The sequence below is a fragment of the Ipomoea triloba genome, chromosome 12, assembly GCF_003576645.1.
Source record: "Ipomoea triloba cultivar NCNSP0323 chromosome 12, ASM357664v1".
Taxonomy (NCBI): Eukaryota; Viridiplantae; Streptophyta; class Magnoliopsida; order Solanales; family Convolvulaceae; genus Ipomoea; species Ipomoea triloba.
In genome coordinates, this window is record NC_044927.1 from 24,056,311 (window position 1) to 24,070,448 (window position 14,138).

The following is a 14,138-nucleotide window of genomic DNA, read 5'->3' on the forward strand; positions in this document are numbered from 1 at the left end:
CATTGTGTATGCAATGTACAATGCCCAGGAAATTACAAAGTTGGATCCGAAGTCCAGGAAATGTAGATTCTTGGGGTATGCTGATGGAGTAAAGGGGTATCGCTTGTGGGATCCCACTGCCCACAAAGTTGTCATCAGCAGGGATGTTATCTTTGTAGAGGACAGGCTACAAAGAGGAGAAGTTGATGATAGCACGGAAAAGGAAAAGCCAGAAACTACTCAGATACAGGTAGAGGAGGAATTTGAACAAGATTCTTCTGAAGCAGAACCGGCGCACGAGGAACCAGAACCAGAACGCTCTGGAGCTCCAACAACTCGTCAATCAGACCGTGAAAGAAGACGTCCCACTTGGCACTCAGATTATGTTATGGAAGGGAATGTTGCATACTGCCTTCTAATAGAGGATGGTGAGCCATCAACCTTTCAGGAGGCGATAAACAGCTCAGATGTTTCCCAATGGACGGCAGCAATGCAGGAAGAAATAGAAGCTCTCCATAAAAATAATACATGGGAACTTGTGCCACTACCACAAGGAAGGAAGCCAATTGGTAACAAATGGGTCTTCAAAATCAAAAGGAATGGTGACGATCAAGTGGATCGGTATCGTGCAAGACTGGTGGTGAAGGGATATGCTCAGAAAGAAGGTATTGATTTCAATGAAATATTTTCACCTGTGGTTCGACTAACAACAGTTCGTGTAGTTTTGGCGATGTGTGCTACATTCAACTTACATCTAGAGCAGCTAGATGTGAAAACGGCTTTTCTTCATGGAGATCTTGAAGAAGAGATATATATGCTCCAACCTGAAGGATTTGAAGACAAAGAGAATCAGAACTTGGTTTGCAGGTTGAACAAATCTCTGTACGGTTTAAAGCAGGCGCCAAGGTGTTGGTATAAGAGATTTGATTCCTTCATCATGTGCCTTGGATACAACAGACTGAATGCAGACCCTTGTGCATATTTCAAGAGGTTTGGAAAAGATAACTTTGTTATATTGCTGTTGTATGTAGATGACATGTTGGTCGCAGGCCCCAACAAAGATCACATTGATGAATTGAAGGCACAACTGGCTAGGGAATTCGAAATGAAGGACTTGGGACCAGCAAACAAGATTCTAGGGATGCAAATTCACCGAGACAGAGGTAATAAGAAGATTTGGCTTTCTCAAAAGAATTATTTAAAGAAAATCTTGTCACGTTTCAGCATGCAAGATTGTAAGCCAATTTCTACCCCTCTTCCTATTAATCTCAAAGTATCCTCAAGTATGAGTCCTAGCAATGAAGAAGGGAGGATGGAGATGTCTCGAGTACCGTATGCATCAGCGGTGGGGAGTCTAATGTTCGCTATGATATGTACAAGACCAGACATTGCGCAAGCAGTGGGAGTAGTTAGTCGGTACATGGCGAATCCAGGCAGAGAGCATTGGAACTGTGTGAAGAGGGTCCTAAGATACATCAAGGGGACCTCAGATGTTGCATTATGTTATGGAGGATCAGACTTTCTTATCAACGGGTATGTGGATTCTGACTATGCAGGGGATTTGGATAAAAGTAAATCTACGACAGGATATGTGTTCAAAGTTGCTGGTGGAGTTGTAAGCTGGGTTTCAAAACTGCAAGCAGTTGTGGCTACGTCAACAACAGAAGCAGAATACGTAGCAGCTACACAAGCCAGTAAAGAAGCAATTTGGTTGAAAATGCTATTGGAGGAGCTCGGGCACAAACAAGAGTTTGTCTCTTTGTTTTGTGACAGTCAGAGTGCCTTGCATCTAGCAAGGAATCCTGCATTTCATTCAAGGACGAAACACATACGAGTGCAGTACCATTTCATCCGAGAGAAGGTGGAAGAAGGGACAGTAGATTTGCAGAAAATCCATACCACGGACAACGTAGCAGATTTCCTAACAAAGGTAATCAATGTTGATAAGTTTACTTGGTGTCGATCTTCCTGTGGCCTGATAGAGACGTAAGCGACATGGAAAGTGCAAGGTAGAAAGAATGGTGTGAAGATATGATTGTTACAATCTAATCTTCAAGTGGGAGATTGTCGGCAAATGGAGTTAGGCAACATCCATGCAGCAGCCAAATTAGGAAGTTGCCAACTTTGAACAAGAATGTTAGGTAGCCAAACTTTGTTGAACAAAATATTTATTGTTTGGTCCTTACATTTTAGGCTAATTACAAAATGACCCCAAATCTACAACTATAAATAGGGAGGTCATTTGTCATTCTAGTCATCCCAAATCATTCTATTCTTCCCTCATATACTAGAGATATTAGAGAGTTTGTTGAGTGTATTTCTCCTTCCTAGCAAGAGAGAATTATCCTTGTTTTCTCCTTGTTAGTTAGAGAGTGGTTGTAACTCCTATTTTCTCATAGTGAAATTCTTCTACCCTTGCCCGTGGTTTTTACCCTAATTTGTTTAGGGGTTTTCCACGTAAAATCTGTGCCTCATTTATTTTTCTTTCTCAAATTATTGTTGCAATCTGATCTATCCCACTTCCGCGGGCGCAACATAAGGTCTTTTGTTGGCAATTAGCTTCTTCATTTTTGCCTACACGTGATGCTTTGCTGATGAAACATATCCCATGCTCTCAGGTCTGTCACATGTGTAGAGGAGCGCAGCGGACGAAACGGCCTATCATTTGTTTGTAGATTGCCCGGAGGTAGTCTCTATTTGGGAGGGCCTTGGGGTGCCATCACTTGTGCATGAACAAGCTAAGGTAATTTTGCTGCATGGTTCTTTGGTTTGCTAACTTCCCTTATAAATAATGATAAAATGAGCCGTGTGGTGATGTTATGCTGGGGTGTTTGGTGCAGTCGGAATGAGAGTGTTTGGAAGGGGGCTCCATACATACGTGCAAATGTGGTTAATTCAAGTGTTGGTTTCTGGGAAAGCTGGAAAGTGGCGCAGGATCTATTAACGGTACATGCAGCAGCCACCGTAGCAGTGAGGAAATGTGGAGAAGGCCTAATGTTGGTAGGATTTCTTAATACTGACGTGGGGTTTGACAATGATCATAATGCCATGGGACTTGGTTGGGTCCTAAGGGATGATGCCGGTCAGTTTCTTGCTTGCAAAGGAATGCGAATCATGGGCATATTTGATGTCAAGGTATTCGTGAGGCCTTGAGTTGGTTAAAGGGAACAGGATTGGGAGACGTAGATGTTGAAACAGATTCACAGTTGGTTTATTTTGCATTATGTTCGGATTCTTTTAATTCTGAGTTTGGCTTTATTATTGATGATGTTAAAGAGACTGCATCTTTGATTAATGATGTGGTTTTCTGTTTTGCTAAGCGATCTGCAAACCGTGCCGCCCACCTTGTGGCTAGGGAGGCCGTTTCTGAGCCAGGTTGCGGGGAATGGTTTGATAGCCCACACTTTTTTCTTGTTGATTGTATTCTCAAAGATTTAATCATTAAGTTATTTATTTCAAAAAAAAAATTACAACCTTGTGATATACTTATATCAGGTAATAGATATATATTAGCGAATCTTGAATAACATTGTAACCTTGTAGTTAAGTGGCATAGCTGTGACCCTTCCAAGTGAGAGGTCATAGGTTTGCAATTGATTCCTAGTGGGAGTCTTAAGTTTTAATGACACTACTAAGAGCATCTTTATCAATAGTTATTTCTAAGTTGACACTACTCTTTTTTTTTTTTTTTTTGAAAACCAAAGGATCAATATATTAATTCATAAAATCCTTACAGACCGTATCAGAAATAAAATCCTTACAGACCGTATCAGAAATAAAATGAGGTAAATAATCAAAAAACTCAACAAGATCATAACCCTGCAAACATAAGGATCGTCTTGCCAACTCATGAGCTACCATATTACTTCCTCTTCGCACAAAACAGAAGGTGGCCGACTCAAAACGGTTTAGAAGAGCCCGGACATCCTTAACAATCGCACCGAAAGGAGTATGCAAATCACCACTTTTCACCGCCGCCGTCACCACCTGCGCATCCGACTCAACGATGACACATTCCCACCTGTTCCTTTTTATCCAACTAAGTGCCTCTCGAGCGCCCATTTATCCAGCTTTCGCATTGCCGCCCCCTGCACCTCCCCGTCATGATCCCGAACCACCCACCCCATCCCCATGCACCCATTCTCATAATCCATTGCTGCATCAATGTTGACCTTTAGAAAATTAGCATGAGGAGGATGCCAACGAGAAACAACATCCAAATGAGTCTGATAAATTACGCTATGTCCTTTCGGGTGCTGCTGAGCCTTTTTCCACGCTTCCCGGAACAAGAACGCATGCATGACCACAGTTCTCGAATCCTTTAGCTGCTGGCGCCATACAGAATTATTTCGATTCTCCCTCAGAGCCCAGCAAACTACAACCACCCTTTCGACCATCTGCTTTGGTAAATACATCCACATATTCTGAACCCATTGCCCAATTGAATCCATTTCACTCAGCTCCCACTCAGGATCAAGGATATGCCAACACTGATGTGCAAAGGTACAATTTGCAAACACATGCACAGCAGTTTCATCCGCCACTTCACAAAGAGCACATATGGGATCACACCGAATCTGTTTCATCAGTAGAGCGTCTTTAGTAGGGAGAACATTGAGCATAATGCCCAAAAGAAACACTTAATCTTTGGGGGCAAATGTAAATTCCACACGGCAGTTGACACTACTCTAAGAGCATCTTTATCAATAGTTATTTTTAAGTTTTTTAAATGAGTTGGAAGAGAGGGAGTGTGATTTGGAGGAGAGGGGAGAAATTAGTTTTGCAGGAGGAAGGGTTATTTGTGGGGGCAAAAACTTGTGTGAGACAGGTCGGGTCAAGATGAAAATGTAATACTTATACTTACAAATGTCATACTTATATGCTCAAATGTAATACTAATCATGAATAAAAATTTTGTTACTTATAAGGGTAATGTAATACTTTTAAGGGAAAATACAATACTTTTACATTTCAATTTAAAAGTATTGTATTTTTCCTCAAAAGTATTATATTTTCCCTTATAAGTAAGAGGGGCACTTGTCAACATTATTTATTATGGAAAATGTAATATTTTTTCTCTTATAAGTAACAAAAATTGTATTCATGATTAGTATTATATTTGAGCATATAAGTATGACATTTGCACATATAATTATTATATTTGCATGATACTTCGACCTGACCCGACCCGTCTTACGAATAAGGATCCGTGAGACAGTCTCACACAAGTGTGACCCATTTGTGGGCCCAAGGAAGAAAGAGAAAACAATAAATTTCGCAGGCTTTGTGCGTTTAACGCACTAGCTAGGGCGCCCGTTCAGTGCATGCGCCCTCTGGGCGCGTGAAGCCTTTATTATTTTTTTTATTTCAATCCTGGCAGTTATTTTCTTTTTATTTTTTTTTCTCCCCTTTTCTTTTTTGATAAAACATGAGGGGATACCCGAAAAACACTAGGATCTAGCCCCTATAGTTACAGAGGTCCGTCTATAGGATTTAGCTCCTAATTTTTTTTTAAAATAAAAAAATTATACGTATACAAAAATTCAAAATTATTATTTAATTATTTACAATTAAGCCCTTATTTTTATTATGGCCAGGGATAAGACCGACCATGTATACGGATTGAGATTGGGGGCGGAGAAGACTGGTGAATATCTATAAACAAATCCTTATCCATCACGGTGTGTCCTTGCTTCAATGAGGAGCCCTCCGGAGACCTACTTCTGTGTTTTATAGTAATCACAGCAGATTCCCTCGAGGGGAATGTAGATTTATTAGGGTGATGGAATTTTATGACTGGATTCATAGGATTGAAGCACACCTCATGATCTTCTTCTTCATGTACTATACATGTTTGAATAATGAAATTCTCTTCCGCTCCTTGCTCAAGTGATGATGAATTTAAACCTATAACCACCTCTACTTCTTCCACTTTATTGGGTTCTGTAAAATGATCATATACTATGCATTCCAACTCCTTATCATTATATTTACCCCACTTACATGGCAGCCTTGGTCCAACATATCCGTACTCGAATAGACCCCATTTGTGGAACAAACATGAAATCATCACAACAATGAATATCCGTTTTTTGTTCAAAAACAATGGTGAACTGTAATTTGCAGATGAACATCCAACTGCTCCGTTGCTCCACAAGTATTGTGTAACCATGTCTTTTGAAACACTCATTCTAAACCGTCCAAGGGTTGGGGTTTTAAATTGTGCCTGCATGCGTATATTAATTAAATATATCAACATATATGCTATGAGAAAGCTTTAGATCATTATATATTAGAGCCAGTTTCAGGGAAAGATCACTGTACTGTACTAACCTTGAAGAAGTTCTCACACCAATATTTACTGCTCAGAGCGCTACACCCACTTATGTCAATGTATTTTAAACCACCTAGATTCTCGATGCCTTGAAGCTCAATCAAATTACTGCACTTACAAAGGTTCAAATTCTTTAGCCTTGATAAGCCAGATAGACCTTGTACGCTTTCCAGTATAGGACAATTACGGGCTGACAGCACCAAAAGGTTGGGTGGAAGATCTTGAATCACTTGAAGGTTCTGACAGTTGTCCAATTTAAGATAGCGTAGGCGGAAATGATGAGAAAGGTTAAAGGGCAAGGTATCAAAGTCACTATAGCCTAGATTTAACATTGTCAAGCAGGATAGACTCCCATGACCAACTTGAAGGTCTAAATGTTGCAGATACTGGTAAGGAGCATGTAGAGTTCGCAAGGAACATAAATTAGTATTTGAAGATGTCAAACACCAAATAGGATCATCCATAAATACAGAAGTCGGACTAGCATCAAGCACCCATAGCTGCTCCAGTATTCCCAAGTTAATAGGCAATTGTTTTAGCTTGGAGCACCCTCCAACACTAAGGAGCTTGAGAGATTTCAAGTTGCCAATGCTACTAGGAAGCCTGATGAGATTCTCGCAAAATCCCATGTGTAACTTGACAAGGTTTTTTAAATCTCTAATTGACCCTGGCAATTCAACCAAATTTGGACAACCCATGAAGGACAATATCTTTAGACTATGTGCTCCAATAAAACTTGGGGCTCTTTTAAGTTGTCTGCAATTCTCGAGCCTTAAGATCTCCAAACATTTAAAATGCTGTGGAAATCAATACAATATATATATAGTTGTGGTTAGCTTTTCCTTATCTTTTAGTTTAATTAAATTGCGATGCCGTTCTTTCAAAAAAGATAAAATGTTCAACAAAATATCATACAAATGACATACCTGCAAATTGGGTTGAAATTCCTTAATAGTGCTGGATATTATATTCAAACTAACAAGTCGTTTCAAGCAAAGATTAGATAATATGCATTTCAAAGGGCAGTTTTCCAAATAAAGCAATCTAAGCTCATCTGACAGGTACTTCAAATGTCTCCCATCATTCATGGATAAGATTTTGAGTAATCTTAACCTATTCATTTTAGAGAATACCTTAGTACTCAAATGCACTCCCTTTGATAAATCTATGATCATTGTTTCAATTGCTTCAGTTCCCTGGCAAAGAAAAAATGTCATAGCATTGTAATAACATTCCTAATTAAGTGACATAAATGTAATGTAAATATAAATTAAAATAACAAATAAATTATTTTAAAAGTATAAACATGTAATTACCTTTTTTTAGAAGGCAAAAAAAATGTAATTAACTAAGCAAGTGATTTAATAAAAACAAATCAAAACAATAAAGTAAATCAAGTACAAACGAGTGTTTTACCTTGTTGCTCACAAGCACATCAAAAACTTCATCATGTAAAAATAATCTGCTTCTTTTCTCAGGTTGCATAACAGATTCCTTGCGAACAATTTCTCTTCCCATATCTCGAATTAAATCATGCATACAAAGATCTTCTTTTAACAAGCATCTATCAATTAAAGTACTAACTCCACTTTGAGCAAAGAAACCACAAGCATTCAATATCTTAACAATATCTTCTTTCCAGATATATTCACCCCCAAAAAAACAAGCAATATCAAGGAAGATTCTTTGAGTATCATCGTCAAGTGCATCATAGCTAATTTTGAGGATACTCAAAATATCTTCGTGAGGAATCTTTCTCAACTTCTCAAAGTCATTTGTCCAGTGTTGAATTGATGATCTTGACCGGAAATGTGAGCCTAGAACAGTAAGTGCCAAAGGAAGTCCATGAGCATAACTTACTATCACGTTTGATAGTTCTGCAAAAGTCTCCAAAGGATTTGGATCCTTAAAAGCATGCCAACAAAAGAGTTGCAAAGATTCCTCAGAACGTAACACCGTAACATTGTACTTCTCACAATCTTTTCCGAGGCCATTCAACAAATTAACATTTCTAGTTGTAATGAGAATTGTACTACCTGAACCAAACCAATCTCTCTCTCCAACTAATGCCTCTAATTGACTCTCATGTTCTACATTATCAACAACAATGAGAACCCTTTTTGATCCAAGCCTTAATTTGATCAAACTAATTCCTTCATCAACATTATTAACTTCAAATCTCATTGTTTCGAGAGTATTACAAAGAAGCTGCTTCTGCAAACATTTTAAACCTACACTCTCTCCCTTTGAACATTCTGATCTAACATCAAGAAAGCAACTACCTTCAAATGTTTCAGAAATTTGGTTATATATGGCTTTCGCTAAGGTTGTTTTTCCTACCCCGCCCATGCCATAAATTCCTATCATACAAACATCACCATTTGATTTACTTTGTAATAAAGAAAGTATTTCTCTAACTCGGGTATGAATTCCAACAGGATATTTTGCAACATTAAGAAATGTACGATTCACCACATGTAGAACCTTTTCTACAATGTTGTCAATAAATTTTGATTCGTACCTGTAAATTTTTGTTGAGTAAATTATTGGCATGTGAGTTGTATCATATAAGGGAATAATGGAAGAAGAAAACAAAAAAATACTAACAAAAAGTATTTAATAATTTGGTTTATGAAATAAAAGGGAGAAATCAAGATACCCGTCAGCATCATTCTGTAAATCCCAACCAGAAAAATTTGCAACCTTAGTCAGAGCTGTTTTCCATTGACTAACTTTTTTGGTCCCAAATTGTTGTTGATGTTGAGCTAAGGCATCACCAAACCCACCAGTTTGTTTGCGCACTTCAGAAGGATCTACATCATAAAATATGGGAAAAACCACCTGATTCACCTTTTCTTTACATTCCACTATCTCCACAAGCTCCTCAAGACACCACCGGGACGAGGCATAAGTTTTGGAAAACACAATAATGGAAATCTTTGATTCTTGAATGGCTTTGATGAGGTCAATGGAGATGTCTTCTCCTTTACGGAGCTTTTCTGCATCTCTGAAAGTGCGAACTCCAGCTCGACACAGTGCAGCAAAGAGGTGATCTGTAAAAGACTTTCGTGTGTCTTCACCTCTAAAGCTCAAAAAGGCATCATAGTGCCAACAGTGTGGAAGTGAAGAGGAAGATGAGGGAAGGATCAGTTGATTAGTTTGGGAAGTGGATTCCATGATGGTGGTGGAAACAGTAGGCGGGTAAAATCAAGGTAGTAGAGGTTTCTTATAGTATGGTTAGTAGTGCGTCTGATATTATACACATCATATCTAGTGTATAAGAAATGGAAATTGGTATGAAGTTTGCTGGATGTTTCTTGGATATTATAGGAGGTAGATGTCCGGTATTGGTTTGTGTGTGTATATGTAAATTGCTCTAAACCTACTTGTGTCACATAAGAAAGAACCCCAATTGTAAGGCAAACTTTAATGTCTTTTGATTAACCAAATTAAATACAGAAAGCGATGAAGAAGATATGATTGTGTTTCCCACTTTCCCATGATCTAACAAATTGGTATGAAGTTGCGGTGTGAAAGCATAGACTTAAAAAGGCATATATAAATACCATATATAAAATTACATACCTTGTCTGCTAGGAATCAGATTTAAATTTCAATTATTGAAAGAGGGCAAGTGCACACAGACAGACTGTTTATTAATCTTGTGTATAACTTTAATTTCCAACCCTTTGCACCGTCCCGACAAATTAGTGTGAATTCGGATCCAAAATTACACAATTAAATATAAAATGTTCAGAGTTTAATTTTTAAAAATTCACAATTTGTAATAACCCTATATTGTATTCATAAATTCTCAAAACTTAGAAACAAGATTTATATTCAAGTTAACCATTCAAGTACTCCGTAATAAAAATATACAATTTAGGACCATAACAGAGTTTACCTTGCAAAGTACCTCATGGTCCATGGTATAACAATTGCACCGCCCCTTCGACCCTAACCACAAAATAAAAGGGCCCATCCGACCGGAATTATTATAAATACAATACAAATGTAGAAAAACCAAGTTCGGTTGTTCTCAGAAATTAATTGGTATGAAGTTTATGGGAAATTGCCAAATTGGTATGAAGTTGCATGGAAGACTACCAAAAAAAAAAAAAAAAAGTGGATTGAATAGCTTATAATAGTTGATATTGATTCAATCTTTAACTTTCTAGCACAGCAAAAGTTGAAAATTGGAGACCAAATGGCATGCAGCTTGACTTCGGAGAAAGAGTGAAGATCAGAGATAAGAAAATAAATTATGTTTGGTAACTAGCTTATAATAGTTGATATTGATTGTATTAAATAATAGCTGATAGTTGTTTGCGTTTTTCACTCCAAGCCACAAGGTATTTTTTTTTTTTTTTGAGCAAATACCAGTTTTGGTCCAACGACTATTCTTTTAGTGCCAAAATTTATCGCGTCGGTCACCCATTCGTTTAAAACGTGCCGAAATCTAAAATTTTTAAAGGTATTTTCGTCCTTTTCGACTCAGTATCTCAATTTGAGCATGAATAAAGAAATTTAAGCACTAAGATCAATCACAATTCACAATTCACAGTTCTTTTTCTCAAATTAAGGTAAAATGAGGAGAAAATCTGCGAATTTTGGTCGATCTTAGGACTTAAATCCATTTATTCATGCTCAAATTGGGATATTAAGTTGAAAAGGTCGAAAATACCTCTAACAATTTTAGATTTTTGCACGTTTTAAACGCACGAATGACCAACGCGATGAATTTTGGCACTAAAATTGGTAGAAATTAAACATGTGGACTAAAATTGTCATTTTGCTAATAGTCGTGGGATCAAAATTGTTTTTTTTTTAATCACTAGCTTGTTTTTATTTTGTGTTAATTCCATAAATGATCCATTAACTATTGATTTTTATCAATTTTTATTATTGACTTTCAATTCGATCATAATTTTCCTTTTATGGGTGAAGAAAGAATGTAATAATTTTCTTATGAGATTGATAAATTTATTAATTGTTACTTATGAGATTCCTTGCAAATAAAAATATGATATTTTTGATGAAAAATATAATACTTTTAAATCAAAATGTAATATTAGGGGTTGAAGAATTAGTTAGTTATGAAAAAATTGTACTCTGTTATACTTATAAAGAAAAGTGTAATACTTATGAAAAATTCGACATGTCCCACGAATCTTCATATATATGAGATTTTGCCTTTTATTTTGACATTATAAATGTAATTAATTTTAATTTATTACAATAATAATAAAAATAATGATCTACTAAATCTAATCAGAGCCAATATTATTTATAGTTGACATATTCAAATCAACATAGAAAGTTTCTTAAAATTTTGTGGTTATAAAGCTAACTATTTAACTAACTTAATTGGGTTGCCCTATTGTGACGATATTTTGGTTGACAAAAGAAAGCAATTATGAATTGGAGGAAAAATGAAAGAAGCACCCATGGAAAATTGGAGTAGGACAAGTCAACAGGGCTCCATTTCTGCGAGTGGTCCCAATTCATTTAACCCTAGGTACAAGTTTATCTGTAGAAAATTAGAGTAGGACAAGTGAGCAGGGCTCCATTTCTATGTGAGTGGCCCTATCCATTTCATTTTCTCCTAGCTATAAGTTTACATACACCTCAACCACAACCATTCAATATCTTAGCAATATCTTTTATGTCAAAATATCCTCCTCCCTTGAAAAATAAAATATATCAAGAAAGCTTTAATGATCCACAGGATTCCAATGATTTTTTGGAGCTTAGCTTTGCAATATTATATTTCTAACAATTGTTTTAGGACCATTTAGAGTGACTAAGTGAATGGAGCATAATTATAGTCTGCACAAATAAATTCATTAGTCACCAAGAAATCCAACAATTCGGTTAGTGTCACTGTCTCACCTTTCACCGTCAACGTAGCAACCAAAGGGCGAAATTCCGGTCGAAGACCCTGAAAAGGTACAACTTATGGTCATCCAAAGTGATTGGCCGACTAGCCAACGCCAAATCCTCCACTAGCACCTAAGCGCGGCCAAGAAAATTAGCAACGGATTCATCACTTTGACGAAGCTCCTAGAGTTGACCAAGCGTGCTCGAGCACGAATTGTGGAACCCAAGGATTGCTCAATTGACAACCAAACTTGGTGCGACCTACTCCGGGAACTCCTGGGGGAGGGAGGAGATCAACATGGGTCTGGAGAAAAGTTTCTAGTCCTGTTGCATCCATGCATGCATCATCACGCGAGGGAGAAGAAGCAGGCACCGGCGGTGGAGTAGTAGTGGTGATGATGGTGGATGCCGGCGAAGAAACAGTAGAGCGGACAAGGAATAGTTCCATTCATAAAGCCTAATAAATTTTGTCCCCGTAAAAATGGCACCAATTGTGTTCGTCAAAATAAATAATTGTGGGCAGTGAATTTTATACTTGAACAATGGCATCGAAAACAGTCTGAACACGCAAGAGAGTCTTATATCAAATATAACACACAATAACAATAGGAAAGGTGACAATGGTTGAAATATAACAATAGAGATTTAGAGTGTTAATTTCGACATTCTACCATCAAAACATAATGTTACTGTTACTAGCTATAAATGTAAGCATTTGATTTTAACAAGATTTTTCTCTCCTACTTCAATTCATATATATGAAAAATTCGACATGTTTCACGAATCCTCATATATATATATGAGATTTTGTCTTTTATTTTTACATTATAAATGTAATTAATTTTAATTTATTACAATAATAATAATAATAATAATAATAATAATAATAATAATAATCTACTAAATCTAATAAGAGCCAATATTATTCATAGTTGACATATTCAAATCAATATAGAAATTAAAGTCCCTTAAAACTTTGTAATTGTAAAGCTAACCGTTCAACTAACTTAATTGGGGTTGCCCTATTCGGACGATATTTTGGTTGACAAAAGAAAGTAATTGTGAATTGGCAGGAAAAATGAAAGAAGCACCCATGGAAAATTGGAGTAGGACAAGTGAGCAGGGCTCCATTTCTGTGAGTGGTCCCAATTCATTTAATCCTAGGTACAAGTTTACACTGTTGAAAATTAAAATAGGACAAGTGAGCAGGGGCTCCATTTATGTGAGTGGCCCTATCCATTTCATTATCTCCTAGCTACAAGTTTACACCTCCTTGACCGCAGAAACTCCTCAAGTCCTCAACTAGAATCATTTAATATCTTAACAATATCTTTTATGCCAAAATATCCTCCTCCCTTGAAAAAAAAAAATATCAAGAAACAGTAGAACGGAAAAGGAATAGTTCCATCCATAAAGCCTAATAAATTATATCCCCGTAAAAATGGCACAAATTGTGTTTGCCAAAATAAATAATTGTGGGTAGTGAGTTTTATCGAAATAAATAACGGGTAGTAGATAATGAATTGTTAGGTACCACAGGAACGAGAACAATGGCATCAAAAACAGTTAGCTCAGAGCTGTCAATAAGAAAGCCTGAGTAATTGATACCAAATGAGAACCGAGTTTGGAAATGATAGGAAACAATTACAACATATATATAAGATTAGAGTCTCATACAGAATATACAAGAGAGTCCTATATCAAATATAACACACAATAACAATAGAATGAAGAATGTATCGAGACACCACTACGTCCATGTTTATGATCTCATCCTATCTTCAAACTCCTAACTTATATTATCCAGTTATCCACAATTTCCAAAATTATGCAGTCTTAGTCTAGTACTATATAAGCGCAAAGTTAAAGTCAAATAATGAATACTCTATGAGCACATAGTTCTTTAACTTTGTTGGGTTCAGTTAGTGAAAATGCTACATGACGA

General features: G+C 36.8%; 2 protein-coding genes across 2 annotated transcripts in view; both read right to left on the minus strand.

Annotated features, from left to right (window-relative positions):
• The window catches only part of LOC116000389 (disease resistance protein TAO1-like), a 17,326-nt gene extending 7,711 nt beyond the window's left edge, over positions 1-9,615 (minus strand). Inside the window, exons 1-3 of the mRNA XM_031240468.1 lie at positions 8,973-9,615; positions 7,730-8,834; positions 7,240-7,509 (exon numbers count right to left, since the gene is read on the minus strand). Coding sequence (XP_031096328.1) covers positions 7,240-7,509; positions 7,730-8,834; positions 8,973-9,490 — 1,893 coding nt within the window. The 5' untranslated portion in view covers positions 9,491-9,615. The remainder of the gene's footprint in view (positions 1-7,239; positions 7,510-7,729; positions 8,835-8,972) is intronic.
• LOC116000390 (disease resistance protein RPS6-like) lies at positions 5,514-7,218 on the minus strand. Its single transcript, XM_031240469.1, has 2 exons — positions 6,313-7,218; positions 5,514-6,205 (listed from the first exon to the last, which is right to left on the minus strand). Exons 1-2 carry the CDS (start codon positions 7,009-7,011, stop codon positions 5,567-5,569), a joined length of 1,338 nt encoding a protein of 445 aa, XP_031096329.1. The 5' UTR covers positions 7,012-7,218; the 3' UTR covers positions 5,514-5,566.
• Positions 9,616-14,138: the final 4,523 nt, after the last annotated feature.

Coding starts and splice junctions, on each gene's coding strand:
- LOC116000390 (XM_031240469.1), bottom strand. CDS start 7,011: ATGGGTTGTCCAAATTTGGTTGAATTGCCAGGGTCAATTAGAGATTTA. Junction 6,206..6,312: donor GGTGTGAGAACTTCTTCAAG/GTTAGTACAGTA, acceptor ATACGCATGCAG/GCACAATTTAAAACCCCAAC.